The 19,440-nt window shown below is 44.9% G+C and overlaps 1 protein-coding gene across 6 annotated transcripts in view; it reads left to right on the plus strand.

Moving 5' to 3' along the window:
• The window catches only part of EMID1 (EMI domain containing 1), a 168,040-nt gene that overhangs the window by 68,013 nt on the left and 80,587 nt on the right, over positions 1 to 19,440 (plus strand). For all 6 annotated transcript variants that reach the window (XM_089655437.1, XM_089655438.1, XM_089655434.1 and 3 more), the window contains exon 4: positions 10,401 to 10,490. In XM_089655437.1, the coding sequence (XP_089511563.1) occupies positions 10,401 to 10,490 (90 nt within the window). The remainder of the gene's footprint in view (positions 1 to 10,400; positions 10,491 to 19,440) is intronic.

The raw sequence follows: 19,440 nt of genomic DNA on the forward strand, positions 1-19,440 counted from the left end.
CATGGTACAGCAGGCATATATCAGGAATATAAAATGTTGGTTATACATACTAGCTTATACAGTATATACCCCTTTATTACCAGGCATCCATTCAGTGTTCAGTACTATGATAGTTGCACTGACAATTACTTGGTCAAACAGCACTGTACCCAAATACATTTTAAATCATTTTTTGAGACAGATAAAGATTTCTTTTGGAGGTATTCAACAATCACTGTTTTCTTACTATGTAAAGGAAAAAGACTAAATTTGGGATTGCTTCCATTTATCTTTTCATTTCTCCACCCTTTAAAAAACTCATTGGTGGTCAGTGTTACTTAACCCCACCCCCCCCCCCCCCTTCCCCCCAAAAAAACCCCCAGAACAGTCATTTTTGGTCAGAGACACTTTATCAACAACCACCATAAGTAATTGTCACTTTAATCCTCCCCACTTCCCCCCAAAATCTAATGTTCTGATTTATTAATTTTGTAGAATATCCTCAAGAATTTTTGTTCAGACTGGTGATTCCAACCTGCTGATCCAACAGTATACAGTGATGGCACTTTTCTGAAGGGACATTTTTTATTCATATAAGTCTCATATATAGCCTCATAGAAGCTACCAGTATATGTTAATCTCCATGCACAAAACTTTAAAGACTATGCAATCAAGGGGCCACAGTGGATGCTCACCAATGGTTTTCACATCCTGGAAACAAAGCAATATTCTGGAAACTAAGGCTACTTCACACTGAGGAGTTTTTGAAGCACTTTTGCGTTAAAAAAAAGTTCCTGAAAAGCTAAAAAAAAATGCTTCCCTATGTACGTCTATATATGTTTTCACACTTGAGCTTCTGCTGCTGTGTAAAAACTCCTGCTTGCAACATCTTTGGAGCTTGTTTGTTCAGTTAAAAAAACCATCCCAAAAATGCCTCTTCCCCTTTTAATAAAAAAATCATGAAAGTGATATAAGGGCCTTTCACTGCTTGCCTATTTCTGTTATTTATCTGACAGTGAGAATCTTCAGTACTTCTGGGTCATAGACCTGGAACAAGCATACAGCAAATGAAACTTGAAAAAAAGTCAGAATCCCTTATTTCTATACTTGTTTTATAGTACATGCTACTTGTCTCACAGCACTGCAACCGGCAATGCCAAGTGTGTGTAACACTATCCCCATAGGAGTCGCTGAAGTTTTGGGTCCTCCAATTGTCCTGTGCAGCCAGGCAACATGCATCTTCCATACAGCATCTAGAAGACAGTGACCAGTCCTTCAGCTTGTTTTTTGGACTTTATTAGGGGAATTAAAACTTGGATAGGGTAGGATATGTATGGGATGTTCAAGGGGAATGACAACTGAGGACAGACTCCCTGGAACTATATACAAGTCTCTTTTGAAGAGTTAGCCAGGATCTCCTGATGTACCACCCCAGACCCCAAATGAATACTCCCCTCATCCAGCTGTACTGGGTGAATCCCTGGGCAGGGGATCCAGTGCCTGCCACTTCAGTGTGAAACAGTCCCGGGTAGCAGCTAATCCAATTTCCCACCAGAGTGCTCCTTCCCCTTACTGGCCCAGGGGTTCAGGTCTACTTACACAGTCTTTCTCCTATGCTGCTGCTGGGTCAGTGGCTGCTCTCAGGCCTTCTGCTGGGCCCCTCCTTTGCTGCTGCATGGTCCTCGCTCTGGGGGCTAGTGAAGTCCCAAGCTTTCCTCCTTCCATGATCCTCTGCAGTAGGTGAGCTCTCTCCATCTGGGCCTCCTCACAGGCTCCTGCTCTTCAGCCTCAGCCTGTCACTTCCTCTCCATCTTCCACAAGAACTCTCCTGCTGCTGAGCAAGCTTGGTCTCTCTTAAGGGTGTCCCTGGCCCCTTGCCAATCCTTTTGTTGTGGATTGGCCAGGATCCCTTGAGAGTGAAGACCAGCCACTCCTTACCTCCGCCCACTGCTTCTAGAACTTTCTCCAAAGTTTCAGTGCAGGGGGGGAAGTCTCAGAAAGCTGGTCTGCAGAGCCTCTCAGCCCCTGACTGAAATTTGAGAAACGCAGCTCAACTATGCATTTTTTCTTCCCATCAACCACAAGTCTAAACAAAGCCTAACTGCTTAAAGCATTTTTAATTTCAGCATAAGTATTTAGCTGTTGGTTATGTTTGTTTTTTTATATACAGGTGAATTTCAGAATATGTGATACAATGTGCTGAGCTCAGGTCCTCCTCCTAGTGAATCCTGATTAATAGCATGCTTTATTTATTCTATCATGAATTAAAGTAAATCCCTCACACAAAATATGTGACTAACATGCACAGAGTGTAGTCTTTTATATGGGTGATTAAAGAAGAGGAGTGGGGCCCATATAGAGCTCAGTTAAATCTCTGTGGAGGATTATGCCATATAGTACGATTATAGAGGATTTTGTGTGTTTCTGTTGGATTAGGTAAAGATTTGTACCTGTCTCTCAGTAACACAAGGGTCAGCTTACAACACAGGCAGGATTGGAATTGGTATGCACTAAGAAGGATGCTTCCCATTCTCTGAGTTGATTTCACAGTACACGTCACTTGTCTTTGGGGATTGATCTATTTATGAACTATTATTTCTAGGAATACCCAGACCTGAATCAAATGAGCCAGGTGACCTAAAGGGTCAGTAGACAACTAATTTGGGTCATTACTGAAGGGTTTAATGACTTTCACATTTTTATAGCATACATTACCTTATTAAGTGTTCTTGCATGGCAAGACCACTTACTGTTATCTCACATATATATTCTTATTATAGCCAAATTTACCACCCTAACTCTTCCCACAGTTTTTACACTACATAGACAGTAATATACCGAAACGTGCGGATTGTTCCCAATTGGTGTGCTATTACTTTGTGGAACGTTTCGCCGAATGGTTCAAGAAATATTGGCATTTTTGTGGTGAAATTGGTCCCATGAATGGCGGAATGTTCAAAACTAGAGTGGGAGCTGACAAAAGCTAGAGTGTGAGCTGAAAAATCAGGATGTGATTTATAAACTGCCATCACTCCCTCATTTTCAAGCCCACCTACACAAATCTTATATCAAAACGTTCAGCTATCCCTGCTGCCATTAAAAATGTCAACGGCTAAGCCATAGTCCTGATAGTTTTCACAATATGACCATTTGTTTGCAACTCACGCCGCCCATTGACATTCATTGAAACTCCACTCTAGCCACCTCAAATTTGAAGGGCAATTTCTAAACTGTGACTGTGCCTTCATTTTTAATATTTCAGAGACATACTATGCATCAAAATGTAGGTCTGGGTCTTGTGATTCTCACAATATAAAGCTCTTCGGTGTTTTAAACTACAGCCGATTGAAGATGGCAACCGCCAGTGAAGTGAGCAAGTTGGAGCAGTTTGTTTTTAACCGCTCTTCTCTGCCCTTGCTGTAGAGTGAGTTGCCATAGGAACCCAGGTGTGTGAGCAGGCAGCAGAGTGACAAGCCACTCCACCAAGTTACTCCGCCCACTCCAGTTGTAGACTACTGGTGGAGGCAAGAACACTTCACACAATTTCCCCAGAAATTGTAGCTTCTCTAGTTTTTGCTATTGTACTAAATATAGAGATTTGTAGATTAACCACTAGAGAGAGCTGTCAGTGGTTTAGTGTGATAAAACTGGCCATACATGGATCAGTTTTTTTTCATGCAAGGTGGATGGAGGAATCCTCCCTGCTGTGTCATTGTATTCTGACAGCAGGGAGACTTCCCTGTTGTCAGAATACACAGATCAGCACTGCAGTCTATTGCATGCAGCATTGATCGAGTGGATATATACCAACAGGGTGGTTCTGTTAAACCACAGTGGCCACACATGGAGTGAAATGTGGCCGATCCCTGCTGAATCGTCCAAATCTCATCCATGTATGGCCAGCTTTACTCTTAGCTATTAACTAACTCTTGGCTCTTAACTAAAAACTACTGAGGTCTGACACAGGGTATATCTTTGTTTAAAGGGTTTGTAAAGGCTGAAGGTATTTTACCTTCATGCATTCTATGCAAGAAGGTAAAAAACCTGTGTGCAGAAGATCCCGCAGCCCCCCCCCCCCAATACTTACCTGAGCCCCTTCTCGATCCAGCGTTGTGCACTCAAGCCTCGGGTCTCCATGGTATTTCTCTCATCATTGGCTGAGACAGTAGCAGGAGGCATTGCTTCCCACTACTATCAATCACATCCAGTGAGCCAATGAGGAGAGAGCGGGGAGCTGGGCGGAGCCGTGGCTGTATGTGAATGGTCACACAGAGCAGTGGCTTGGAGCGAGCCTGCTTTGATGCCCCCATAGCAAGCTGCTTGCTTTAGGGCACTTGGCAGCAGGGAGGGGCCAGTAGCACAGGCAGGGACCAGAGAAGAGGAGGATTGGGACTGCTCTGTGCAAAACCACTGCACAGAGCAGGTAAGTATGACATGATTGTTATTTTTTTTAAAATGCATTTACAATTGCTTTAAAGTGTCAGCTGCCTCAAAGAATACATACAGGTGGGAATATCTATGTCTCGTGCCAGATGACAACTTGAATGGGTAGACGGAAGAGACAGGAGAGATAGGGTCTTGCAGGGGCAGTGGGCAGTGTGGACCTCTTGCAGTCTACACTGTGATTAAAGTAAATTTGTTGCAAGTATATGGAAAAATCCATTTGCAGAAAAAACTTTATGTCAGAATGATTCATAGATTCAGAGATGTAGGCTGCTGATGTTATATGCAAATAATAAGCAAGTGGAGCATTAGAATTCTTTTCTAGTTTCTCCTAAGCTGTAATAACAGAGCTCAGTGGCTCAAGCTGATACTTTTACACACAAGTGGAAGAGTGGGAGCAGTGTGTGTCATTTGTCCAACCTCTTTCCCTCCCACAACTTTTTTTGTGCTTTCTCTTTAGCTAAACCTTAGTGCTTTGGGAATCATGTATCAACCCACATGTCAGGGAAAAATAAAATAAACATATGCAGTACATCTCTGCAATACATGCACATTTTCCCATGTTTTATATCCTTAAAGACCCTGCAAGTTCAGGGAAAGGCCTGCTGATCTGCCAAAAATGCATTCAGCTCCTAAGTCCTGTTGTAGGCTCACAACAAACAGCATTTTTGTTGACAGAATGTTGTCAGCCCTTTCCAGTTGTCTTTTGCTAAACTACGTAAAAAATTCCAATTCTACATTCACTGGTTAGAAATCAGAGCAGATAGCCAGGCCTGAAACTAGTCGAAAAAATCAGCCTGCAGTATCAGATGTTTTGATTTCATGGTGAACTCCAGCATTAGCCTTGTGAGGGTAACAAATTACTCCCCAGACATGAAAAAAACTGTGAAAGCAATGCTGAGTTTCTCACTGAAGCTAAATTTTAAGGTAGGCTAAGTTTATCTTTCTACATTGACATTAGTTTTATAAGATTTTGGTAAGTTTTCTTTCATGCTGTCTTTACTTTTTATTGGAGGCTTGCTAGTAAATTTCGTAAAAAAAAAAAAATGGCTCCACACCCCGTGATCTTTGATCTCATCCATATTGTTCAGGTAGATCTCCACCTCTCAAAGGTTACCTACCCCTGCCATAGACACTAGTCATTTTGTAGTCCCAAGATAAGAATTAAGAGGGCTAATTAGATTTTTGAGATAGCACAGGAAGTGTGCACAGGAAATAGGGCAGACCTGAATTTCGAACAGATATACCATCACACTGATATTACAAACGGCTTTCAGTCACCCATAACATAGAGCCAAAGGGAGCAAATAAAAGAAGTTCATTGTAAGGGTTTACACACATTTTAAATATTTATATATAAAACAAAGATTGTATATACCGTATACTGTACATTAAAAACCCTATAAAGCATTGTTTTAAAACTTACAAACTTAAAATTGACCCAAATCCATTATATAGTCCCTTTAAAGACCCAGAAACTGAGCCAGGAAGCATATTTAAAAGTTAATTGCTGAATTTTAACCCCATGTACCCTATATGTGCCAAAAGACTGCAAACAATAGCCTGTATGTTTGCCCAAAAAGTAAAAATTACCAAGCCGCAAGTGACATCTGTTACTCCTGGAGCTCCCTCCTTCTGCCTATGGGAAGTCTGTGGACAAGGATATAACCACTATATCACGTGGAACTTTGAGAAGATACCACCTCAAAGCTTTAGAGTCCTAAATACCAACCCAGAAACACAATTATCAAGAACTGTGAGGAGTTCTGGACATTCTCTGAGCAGGTAAAAAGTAGTTTTTATAACTTTTTATAACTGCAAATGTGATTAATAGCTACCAACTGTCCCTCTATTGAGACCAAATCCCTCTGTGCCTCATGCTGCCTTAGTTATCCCTCTTTTTGGTGTGATGTGTACATCTCTATACAAAATGTAATGTTTTACTACCTAAAGTCTTATTCTGCACTAATCTTTTTATCCAGCCTCTATATCGCTGCATTTTTTAGCCAATCATTTTCTGCATATTAGATCTACGTGGTCCGTTTAACTGGGGCCATAGCAGGGATGTGTCCTTTGCCTACATGCTGTGTTCTACAAGGTATCCCTCTTTATCATTTTAGAAAGGTGGGAGGTTTGGATATTTACCTTTTATTCCATTTCTGTCATGACTGCCAGCTATTGCTCTATTAGAAATAAACCAAATTTAACTCTGAGGCATTAGACCGGCAAATGCATTAAAAATCATAAATACATAAAATCTTAAATACAAATCTAGGTACTGGGGTAATCTATGGGTAAATTGTTGCAAGCAGTAATATGGTTTTCATGATTAATGTTTAGATACAATTTATTTATAGTCAGTTATTTGTATAAGAGCCAGTAGCTTGTGAAAAAGAGCTCTGTACAGAAGGAGTGTGTGCAAAACTGTCAGGCTATATATAGTATGGTGGGAAAAATTTGCATTTTAAGTCTGCTTTTATCCTCGCAATTATTCTCATCCTTTTATTTGAAGTAATGCTGGCCATACATGGCAAATATCTTTTGTTGACAATGCTTAAAGTGTGAATAGACCCTAAGGAGAATGTTAGACAGGTGCTTAAATGTGGAGCATTTTCCTGATAGAGAGTTGCTTTGTGTCTCCCGCCAGAGCTGCATCAGCTTAGCACAGATATGAATGGGAATCGGTCTTCCCCTTGTCATGTGAGCTTGGCAGAGAGCAATCTCCATTCATTTGTACTGCTGAGCTGTTGTAGCTCAGTATGGGGGTGACACACAGCCCTTTTCTGACAGAAGTGATCAGATCAGATCACCCATCTAAAACTACGCCAACACTTGCTTGTCCTCATTCATTACCTTCCTCTCTGTGTGCCAAATGCATATTCCCAGCTTAACATCTCTACATTTGTAGAAGTATATGTATCCATAGTAGGATCACAAGAATACGTGTGAATTGGATATAATACCTTCCACCGTGAAAGCACAGCTGTAGAGATGAGACATAGTCTAAACGTCCTCTGTAGTGTTTTTTTTTTTGTCTCACGAATATGGGATCATATTCCTTTACCAGCTGTAGTTTAATAACGGAACACTTTTTGCAGTACTAAACTTTGGGATGTTTTACCAGCTTCAAAGTGTCATATATAGTACTAAACCTTGGATGGCGGCATGAAACATGACCAACCATAATGAACTGGCAATGTTCCTTTTGAGGAAATAGGCAGCATTAGAGCTAAAGTCCAGGCACACAAAAAAGCTCATTTAAATATATTCTGTAATAGCCACAAACAATATGAATACATTTTGTATGTCTAGCACTATCGCTGGAGGTGCCGCTTGATAATGCTTGTCCCCAGTGGTTGCTCTGACCTTGCAAGCCTCCCGACACCTTCAGACCAGGGGCGGGCTGACCATTTGGAAACTCGGGCACTGCCCGAGGGCCCGGGGTCAGTGGGGGGCCCCATGAGATGCCCCTGGTACCTTTTTCATAGGCTTTTTTGAGTTTGGGCAAGGACACAGGGGCCCCATGATCCCCTATTGCCTGGGGGCCCCATGAGTTGCCAGTCCGCCCCTGCTTCAGACATATTTCAACAGTATCAAATAATAATGTAAGAGACACAATTCTTTAGTAACACCTCTATATTAGGCTTGTTCAAGAGAGTGGACCACAGACTGAAGGTTTAGGAGGCAGATCCCCAGTTATTGCATAAAAGCAAAACACTGATAAAATGGAAACAACCCTTCCTCTTAGATTGTAAGCTCTAATGAGCAGGGCCCTCTGATCCCTCCTATATTAAATTGTGTTGTGATTGTACTGTCTTCCCTTATGTTGTAAAGCGCTGTGCTAACTGTTGGCGCTATATAAATCCTGAATAATAATAATAATAATAATAATAAACAGCAACAGTTAACAGATTATACAGTCACAAATGGTATGTTGTAGCTCTGTAACTGCAGCACCAGCAACAGGAGGGGGAAGAGAAGGCCTGTCAACTTATCAGCTCCATCTGGGCCAAGGGCGTCACAATAAGAAATGCAAAGAATTATGTATATATATATATATAGACACCCTCATTTGAATAACAATGGTTTAGATGCAAAGAGGTCCCTTTAACTAGAAATAGCTACTTGAGTCCTGAGATATTTAAAGCTCCTGATGTGATAGTAACCATTGTCTTCTGCTAGTAATGGCGGGGATAGACTGTGGTACCGCTTAAAGCAAAGATATCCTGGTAATGAAGTTTAAAGGTGTCTGCATGCAGTGTCTCCTGAATGCTGTCAGAAAAATGTTGGGATCCGTCCACTCACCAATCTCATGGATAGCATGGCCTCCTAGGAACAGGATTCTTGCACAGGTTCGTGGCTGTTCGCAGAGAGGTGCAAAGTTACCGCCTGACAGTGTGGCAGGCAGAGATGACTGGCTGAAGACTGGATAAAGACAGTACCGATGCAGAGAAACTAATGTGATCCTGGTCTGGCAATCGGTTGCACTGCTGTGCTGAACTGTAATGCAGAGTCCCACAGTAGTAGTCAACAATCTGTCTCTGGAAGAGAACGGCAGTCCCCCTTTGCTCAGAATCCTGCACCAAGAAAGCCAGTCCCTTGCTCTCGAATATATCAGTTCTCCCAGCAACCTTTTGGTTCCCCAGCTCTCTGGTAGTTGTAGTTAAATCAGCACTCAGAAATACAGTATGTATTGGCTATAGAACTACAGGTCCCAGCATCCTCTGCTGTCAGAAGGACTGGATCCACTCTGCTAACAGGAAGTGATGTAGCAGTCCCAGTACTCGGCACCAGGGGGTAAAAGGATTAACGCATCACTAAATGGTGGACCGGGGTCCGGATGCGGACCGAGTCACTATCCCATGTGGACCCATGTGGTCCTGCCATTTAGGATCCTGTTCTTACCCCAGCCGTCTCGCGGTCATCCTCACAGAGCTGACAGCGGGAGACAGGACAGTTCTGGATGGAGGGCGGGAGCTGCCTGAGCTTAACAAGCAGGTGATTGGCTGCTAGGATGAAGGGCAGTCTTAGCAATCAGTCATTATCTGTCAATCACTGTCTGTGTAAGGTAGGAGTGTGGGGGAAGGGCAAAGTTAAAGGGGCTAAGGACATTAGAGTGAAGGGGGCTGATGTGAAAAGGAGATGAGGAATGAATGTGGGAGGGCTTTGAACAGTAATGTTGGGGGACTGAGGACAGTAGTGTGGGAGGGGGACATTAAAATGGATGAGCTGAGAATTGAAATGCAGGGGGGTTGAGAGCATTAAAGTGGGGGGAGAGCTGAGGACAGTAATGTGGGGGGCTAAGGACTGCAGTGTGTGGGGACTGAGGACATTAAAGTGGGGGGGGACTAAGAACTGTAACGTGGGGCTGAAGACAGTAATGTGGGTTGGGTGAGGGCATTAAAGTGAGGAAGGGGGCTGAGAACTGCAATGTGGGGGCTGAAGACAGTAACATGGGGGGACTGAAGGCAGTGACAGGGGGGGGGGGGGCCTGAGGCCTACATGAGATTCGGATCTCTGATGGATGAAAATGGTACTGCCTGGACCTTGGTGGATTTTAATTCAATAGCCTTGCCATAGTCTCATCTGCAAATGTCCCTGAATGGTATGATAATATAGCCAGCCCCTGGCTACATATGGAAAGGATAGTGACAACCCCAACTGCTACAGGCTACTTTCAGAAAACTACAGAGGGGGATGGAGACAATACTAGTCACCCTACACAAGGAGAAATAGCAATATTGAGCAGTCTTTATTACAGTAAACTAAAGTTTTACTGTGGATTACTGAACAGATTTGGAAGAAATACACAAAGCATACTAGGATTCATGTAAGAATCCACATGCCTTTTTCATTTAGACAATATTTGATTATCCCGGAGCTCAGCTTAAATAACTTTTTAAAATACATATATAGAAGTACAAGTGTATTCAGAAAATGGTGGTTGGCTTGTCTTTAAAAAAAAGTCTGTGTTACAGGTCCTGGATCCCTATCAGAGGTGCAAGATAGTCCACGAATCACTACTACAGTTCGTAAAATGCCCCCTAGGGATGGAGCCACCTTCTCAGGTAACTGGCTTCTTACTGATTTCTGGTATGAAAATCCATTTTTGTGATATAGTAAATTGCAATTTTACTTGATATAACTATTGCAAGCAATTACTTGCCTCTGTGGACCTGGTTTGTGAAAGATGGAGCCAAGGAAACTGTAGTTGCTGCTTATTGTCCTGCCCCGACTTGGCTTTGACCGCCTACAACAATGCGCTCTCAACAGCCCTTGACTCACTAGCGCCTTTAACCACACGCAACATCAGACCCCGACCGCTCCAGCCCTGGCAGACTGATCACACCAAAACCCTCAAACGACAAAGTCGTGCCCTAGAGCGACTATGGCGCAAAACCAAATCCAAACAAGCCTTCACCCGCTACAAATCTGCCTTCCGCACCTACACCTCCTCCCTCCATGCTGCCAAACAGGCCTACTTCTTGACCCTCATCAAGGCCCTCTCCTCCAATCCTCGCCGACTCTTCTCTGCCTTCAACTCTCTACTCTCTCCACCCCCACCTCCACCCAGCACCTCACTCACTGCCCTTGAGATTGCCAATCACTTCAAAAACAAAATTGACACAATTCGCAAGGACATTGCCGCAACTCACACGCCCTCTCAACCTGTCCCCTCTCACACAGCTACCCCCTTATCCCCCCTCCCCCTCGACATAACCCGCAGGGACTTCGTCGCTGCTCAAACTTTCTCCAACCCCCTTCACCCTCACTCAGCTACCCCCTCATCACCCCTCTCCCACGGCCCCACCACTGCTCTGACCTCCTCTTCCACCCCACCCTACATCCCTCATACTGAAGCTCCCCCAACACTCCGCACCTTTGACCTTACTACCATCGAGGAAGTCTCCAAGATCCTCTCTGATGCCCGCCTCACCACCTGCCCCCTCGACCCTATCCCCTCACAACTCCTACGACCTTCCTCCTCCTCCATCCTACGCTCCCTCACCCACATCTTCAATCTCTCCCTCTCCTCAGGCACTTTCCCCTCCCCTCTGAAACATGCACACATCACCCCCATACTTAAAAAGCCCTCCCTGGACCCCAATGACCCGAACAACCTCAGACCCATCTCCCTGCTCCCATTTACATCTAAACTCCTCGAGCGCCTAGTCTACACCCGCCTATGCTCTCACCTCAACGACAACAACCTCCTCGATCCCCTACAGTCCGGCTTCCGTCCCCTACACTCCACCGAAACTGCCTTACTCAAACTCTCCAACGACCTGCTAACCGCCAAAGCTAATGGACACTACTCAGTGCTCCTACTCCTTGACCTCTCTGCGGCCTTCGACACAGTCGACCACCCCCTCCTCCTCAAAAAACTACACTCCCTCGGCCTCAGAGATTCTGCTCTCTCCTGGCTCTCATCCTACCTGTCACAACGCTCCTTCAGCGTTACCTATAATGCTACCACCTCCCCCTCACTCCCCCTCTCTGTTGGGGTCCCTCAAGGCTCTGTCCTCGGGCCCCTTCTCTTCTCCATCTACACCTCCTCCCTTGGCCAACTCATACACTCTCACGGCTTCAACTACCACCTCTATGCCGACGACACACAAATCTATCTCTCAACCCCCCACCTCACCCCCTTGGTCTCAGCCCGAATCACACACCTACTGAGCGACATATCAGACTGGATGTCACTCCACTTCCTTAAATTGAACCTCTCCAAAACCGAGTTTCTTGTCTTCCCCCCAGCCCGGACACCACCCCCCATTGATTTCTCCGTCACATCCAACAACGCTACCATCAAACCCGCCCCGCAGGCCAGAGTACTGGGTGTCATTCTGGACTCCAACCTATCCTTCCAGCCCCAAGTCCAATCTTTAACAAACTCGTGCAGACTCCACCTCCGCAACATCGCCAAAATCCGCACGTTCCTTACCCCAGAAACCACTAAACAGCTCATCCACTCCCTCATCATATCACGACTCGACTACTGCAACTCCCTCCTCACTGGCCTGCCTCGCCGCTGGCTATCCCCTCTTCAGTCCATCCTGAACACGGCTGCCAGACTCATTCACCTTTCCAACCGCTCTGTCTCCGCCACCCCCCTCTGCCAATCCCTCCACTGGCTTCCGATTGCGCAACGGATCAAATTCAAAATCCTAACGCTGACGTACAAAGCTGTCCACCATACTGCCCCGTACTACATCTCTGACCTAATATCCAAGTACCGCCCAGCACGCACACTCCGCTCCTCACAAGACCTCCTTCTCTCTAGTTCCCTGGTCTCCTCCTCCCATGCCCGCCTCCAGGACTTCTCCAGGGTGTCACCCATCCTCTGGAACTCCCTGCCCCAACCCATCAGATTATCACCTACTCTCCTCTCCTTTAGGCGCACCCTGAAAACCCATCTCTTCAGGGAAGCCTACCCCACCCCCTGCTAACTTTCCGACCTCCTCCACTCTTCCTACCACTCCATCCCCCACAGCTATCTCCTCCTGTGCCACCACCCCCTCCCTCCTAGATTGTAAGCTCGAAAGAGCAGGGCCCTTGATCCCCTCATGTTTTGCATTGTATTGGTATTGTTCTGTCACATGTTCTGTCTCCCTTTGTAATGTACAGCGCTGAGCGAACTATTGGCGCTTTATAAATACTGTATAATAATAATAATAATAATTAGATGCCTTGTTTAATTGTTTTACCAGGAAAGCCTTTTAATATGGAAACTGAGGCCCAATGGATTGGCATTCCAGCTTTGGCTTTGCTTAGGTTTTTATAAACTATGTCTGCTATATGTATAGTTATGTCAGCATTGCTAAGGCTTACACCAGTTTGTTTTGTAACCTTTCCTCCACAATGAGTTTGTATCCATTACCTGACAGAGTTTGGTATACAGACCTTTCCTATCAAAAGGCCTGTGTGGACTGGCTTTTGTTCACTTTAAACGGGTTTGAATTCGCATACTAATGGATTATAAAGCTCACCTGAAGCAGATGAAATATAGGCCAGAAGGAAGTCTACTGCTGTCAAATGCACTTGTCAATGAATTCTATATGATCTCAGAAGAGTGTCAAACTGATGTCAAAATGATGCAATCTATGCAAACCAAAGTCTGCTGACATATAAGGTGGGAGTGTAACTAGTATTGTAACATACTGTTGTAACACTAGGCATGCAGAACTCTATTTGCCCATAAGATGCCAGTGTCCACTACTTTGCCTAGCCATTGCCCCAACTGGAATCGGACGTGACAACTTTACTCTCACTGTGTGCCCGGAGCCAGGTGCCGCTGGTTGCATCCTTACCAGGCTTCCCCCATCGCTTGGGAGAGCTCAGTAAAGGCGGCAACAGGGGAAGAACCCCCTTCTGCCACCTGTAAAAGTAATCCAGTGGCTCTTTAGCCACTTGGATTACTTTTATCGGCTTCAGAATTGCCAGCTGAAAACAATGATACCAAGTGATGTACCTATATATCGCTGGACGGGAAGCGGTTCGGGGACCCCCAGCATACAGACAGCTGATTGTCATCTAAGGACTGCCACAGAAGGATCTGGTGAGAGGGTTTTTGACCCATACAACCACTACAACCAACAGTTAATTCTTGTTTGCAACTCAGGCCCAGGTTGGGCCATTGCTTTCCATGACATGACACTGTTCCCCAATAGAAGCTATACACACTTGCTGTCATTTCTTTGACTGGAAGCAGTAGCTATCAGTGCCACAGACAGCCACCAAGGCTGTCATTACTTCAGACTGCTGACTTTGATTACGCGTTGTGCATCGCTGCATAATACCCTAACGTTAACTTCTTCAAACCTTTCTCTACATTGCACTCCTCTTTCTTTGAATGTGTTTGCTTTCACCTAGCTTCTTTAAAGAGGCATACCCACTGACTGAGTCTAACCTTTTATTTAACTGTGCCTAGAAACAGCACACTGCTTTGCGCACCAACATTAAAGGGCCCCGTCTGAGCCAGCCATGTCAAAGAACTGTTCAGATCCTGTTGCATACCTGGGGGCAGAACTGGGTTGCTGTTAGTGTATTAAACTCTCAGGCCTAAGCTTAGCCCCTCTGGTCTGAGGGTCCTCATGTGAACTAGTTTTGCCATACCCATTGTTAGCTCCCCACAGTCACTTAGGGCATGTTTTCTCAGAGAGCTATTGTTTGTGCTCTTGGTACTAGAGTACATGCTGAGTCAATTCTTAAAGGTACCTGAATTAATTGCATTGTATTTGTTTTGCACTGTTTTCTCATGTTTTTGACACTGAACTGAGCAGCAGAGTATTTTATTTTGGTCTGCCAATGCAATCTTATTATTTTCTAATGGATAGTGTGTGCCATTTTTATGTGACCACTGAGAGTCCCCTTTCTAGCTATTCTGGTGGTGTCAGCAAGAGTGAGGTTCTGGCTAGTGCCAGAGAAAGACTGGAAGACCCAATATTACCAGCTGTAGGTCCACATAGTGTGTTTAGTTAATTATGTGTAAATAAGTATTGTAATATTCACTATACACTATATACAGTAACTTTGTATCATAATTCTCTCTTCCATATGGAGAGCAGCAGTGGAACCAGACAGCACTGTGCAGCCTATGCCATCTGAGAAGAACCATACATATGTAATGGCACAATTCTTGCAGGGTTTTTGGTCTTTGCTGGATTGAGCATGTCAGATTTAACAGGATGTGTGTTCGGCTCTCTAGGCATACCACCACCCAGCACAGTTAGGATATGGTCGTGCTGTAGAGTTGTAGTTTGGTGTAGAACTGGCGCAAACCTCATAAATGCCTTAAGCAGCAACTCTCATTGAATAAAAAAATTACAGAGAACAACAATAGCTTAGCATTGGCATTTGGGAGGCATAGTAGCAGGACATGCAGACAGAGGAAACCTGTACAGAGTGCTGGTTCACACTAGAATCACACAAGAATTTGCTCCCTTTTAGTGGGATGTGCTTTTCAGCCTATTCACTTGAATGCTCTGGAATCATACTGAATGGCATCAAAAGTAATACATGCACCACTTTTAAAAATGCACTGTACATGGATGGTACCTATATAAGACAGTACTTTTGTTGTTTTCTTTGTTATGATTAAGCACGAGATCGCGTGAAACACGTTAACAGGTCCTGTATTCATGTCCTGGTGTTTTGTGTGTCCTATGGATTAATAAATACACACTATATTCATCTATCCTCCTGTGTGCGGCTGACCCTTCTTCTCATTGTATGGTACTGTGGTACCATGAGAACCAGATCTGCATTTGGGGTGTCGCTAGGATTACATTGATACCTTCAGCGGATCGCACATCCAGTGCCTTTTGAATGAAGCTTGGGAAATGCATACAGTACGTGGGTTTCTCACAGCATGTTCTGGTGTGAATAGGCCCATAGAGAATATGAGGAAAGCCTTTACTAACCTCTGTTTCTGGATTTCTTGGATTTAGGGTTAATTTAGACTACAGTTTTTGGGGGGCATGGATGGAACAGGCATGTAAATGGATATGATTCATGGAGCTCCCCTTTCTGATCCTGTAATTGATCCTTTCACCAGCGGTACCGCTTACCGCTCTCACCCATTCCTGATCCTTATCCCTCCTGGACGATCTCTGCCATCTTTTTACCGTAACCCAATGCTGCTATGACCAGAACGAAGAAGGATGAAATGGCGTCCACCGAGCTCCAAAATGGCGCCCACCAGCCCCTTCCATCGCGCCTCGAGAGCAGTAGACAAGGCCAAAGACACCATGGGCAAAGTGAGTAAACCTGCCCAGCCGGGAAAGAGGTGCCGCGTGACATGCTTTATTATGCCCAGAAGCTACCGAGCTCCTCTGAGCAGACATTGCCCAATGCTGCAGACTCTTTCCCAGATACACATGCCTCAGCGTTGCTGGATCCCCCTATCCCCCCTCTCTTAGACCAAGCCGCAGCCCTAGACTCTGCTGATGGTATGTTTGAGGGGGACCATATGCAGTCAGAAGATCCTGAACAACCCACTTTGGGTGCAATACTCTGCGCTGTGCAGAACTGCACAGCTTCAGTGCATTCTCTGCATGACCAATTTGGGGGATTGAAGGAGGAAGTCTCTCTTACCAGACAAGATCTCCAAAAAATCCGGGAGAGGACGATGGCTGTGACGAGCCGGTTCAGTGATGTGGAGGACTGGCTTTTTCCTTTAACCCAAGACACGCGTTCTGCTATCTGGATGGCAAAAGCAAATGATTTGCGTAATGAGGATTTTGAAAATCAACTACGCCGACTACATCAGAATTGTGGGTGTCCCCGAGCAATCGGAAGGCCAGACCCCACGGATTTCGTGGAATGCTGGCTGCTGGAGCTCTTTGGTAAAGAATCTTTTACTCCACTCTTTGCCATAGAAAGAGCTCATCGGGTCCCTACATGCCCGTTGCCCCCAGGCAGTCCACCTAGGTCTCTGTTGGTGCGCCTTTTGAATTATCAGGATAGGAAGATCATATGCCGCCTGGCTAGAAACCAGCCTAACATACAGTACAACAGGGTGAGGGTATTATTCTACCATGCTTATTCTGCAGACGTGCAGTGCAATTTCAGGAAGTCAAGAAGCGGCTACAACATCTTCAGCTATCCTATGCTGTGCTATACCCTGTACACCTGCGAATCATGGCTGGAGGTCGAGCTCATTTCTTTGAAACACCTCGTGATGCCACTGATTGGCTTGATGCCAACAAAGCTGATCTCTGATCATGACCTTGACAGGCACCTGAGGACTGACGCTTCTTGATTAGTGCCCTGTTCTGACTCCATCTTCTCTAGCTGCACTTCCAAAGGACTGTTTTACTTCAGGACTACCTAGTATCATCTCCCTGCTGCTGCACTTGCTTTGATGTCATATTGCTACTAAGCTATATTTTACCATCTCAACATGGCCTTCCCGTGAGAGGTCCACCTAAAAGGGATTCACCTGGTCCCTTGACTGGGACTCTGTTGACGGTTGGCCCCATGGCCCTTTTTGTTTGCTCCCCAATTGGGAACCTTTTTTTGATTCACCGTTGTGCCTTGCTACTTTACAGTACAACTACCCATTATCCATCAGCTCGCCACCAACCTTGACTTTCCAGATGCACCGCATGCTTTGGAGGAAGATCCAACATGGCGGACATCCCTATAATTTCTTGGAACGTGAGGGGTATGCACAGTCCCCTGAAGAGGACTATGATTATGTCCACCTTACGTAAAAATCAACCTGCTTTTTGTGGAATGAAGGAAATCCACCGTACTAAAGACATACTGAGTTGTTTGCGTTATTCATGGTTGGGCTCTGTGTATCACTCCACTCACAACTCCTACTCCAGGGGGGTGAGTGTCCTGATTCACAGATCTATAGTTTCATGAATATGTCTCAGATGTAGATTCAGAGGGCAGATATGTTTTTATTTACTGTCATATTTTTATGATTACCTGTGTACTGGCTATGGTTTATATACCCCCGCTCTTTTCAAGGATTGTTTTGAGAGGCCTCCTTTCTTTTTTGCTAGACAAGCCGGATGTCCCTCTCATTCTCATGGGAGAATTCATTGGCTGTCTGTGTCCCCATCTGGACAAACATTCACCTCCATCTCTGAGCCCTCACTATAGTGGCACAACCTTATCTAAATTTCTTTTGGAGGTTGGGAGGATGGATGTGTGAAGGCATAGACAGGAGCATCAATTCTCATGGTTTTCTAAACCCTGTATGTCACTGTCTAGGATCAATTTATATTTGACTAATTCACATTGCAGTCTTGCAATTTACAAACTTTTCTACACTCCCAGAGGGGTTTCGGACCATTCCCCCTGGTGGCCTGGATAACTGCTAGATCTCGCACTACGCTGTCCAAGGCTCCCTGGAAATTGAAACTGGTTTAATATATTTACATCTCATGAGACCATCTCAGCCCACAGTGAGGACTATTTTGCTATACATGTTCAATGCCAGGATGTATTGACTGTGTGGGAGATGTTTAAATGCTTTTTACAGGGTATTTTTATCTCGGCAACAATGGCGATCAAGGCAGCCACCAGGGAGCAGGAATCTAGGTTGTCTCTTCAAGTTCAATGGCTGGAAGAAGCATATGTTTCAGATCCATCAGTGTCTAACAGTGGAGAGTGGCTATCAGCTCAGGATGTGTTCACAGTGTCATCAACTCCACGGCAGAGTGCAGGCGAGTCTTTCAAAAGCATGCATTCTACGAGGAGGGTGAACAGACCAGCTGTCTATTGGCCAACATTGCCCACACACAAACTATATCTCAGACAATTGGGGCCCTGGCAACGGAGTCTTGGACCCTGGTTAATTCCCCAGAACTTATTATGGCAGCTCTTGTCCAGTTTTATACTAACCTGTATCACTCTAAGGTATCCCCCTCTGAGACGAGCCTTCAGCAGTACCTGGGTTTCGTAGATCTGCCTACCCTCAAGCCTTCTCAGAAATTTAGATTATCCTATTATGCTAGAGGAGCTGCAGAAGGCAACCAGCTTTTTTCCCACCTATAAGGTTTCTGGGGACGGTCTACCCATAGAGGTCTATAAGAAATATGCAGATGTCTCCCGTATCTACTGCAAGTGTTCAGTGCCTCGTTGGATGTTGGGACCCTTCCTCCCATGTCAGTGGCTCATATCATCCTCCTTTTGAAACCTGACAAACCTTCTACTGACCCAGGCTCCTACCGACCTATCTCACTGCTACAAACTAACGTCAAAATCTTAGCCAAAGTCTTAGCTAACAAATTGAACAAAGTAATTGCCAGAATAATTCATCCAGATAAATGTGTCTTCATGCCACATAAATCCACTACTATAAAACGGAGACATCTGTTTATTAATATTCAGACCCTTGTGGATAATATGGGTGGCTGCTTGTTGCTGACCCTGGATGCCACAAAGGCATTTGACAGCATCAAGTGGCCATACTTTTGGAACACCCTCAAACATTTTGGCTTTGGGGATAAGTTTATTTCCTGGGTGCGACTTCTTTATAATGCCCCGAGTGCAGTTATC

Source organism: Staurois parvus, unplaced genomic scaffold, assembly GCF_062004578.1.
Source record: "Staurois parvus isolate SC_StPar_1 unplaced genomic scaffold, SC_StPar_1.0 ptg000840l, whole genome shotgun sequence".
Classification (NCBI taxonomy): Eukaryota; Metazoa; Chordata; class Amphibia; order Anura; family Ranidae; genus Staurois; species Staurois parvus.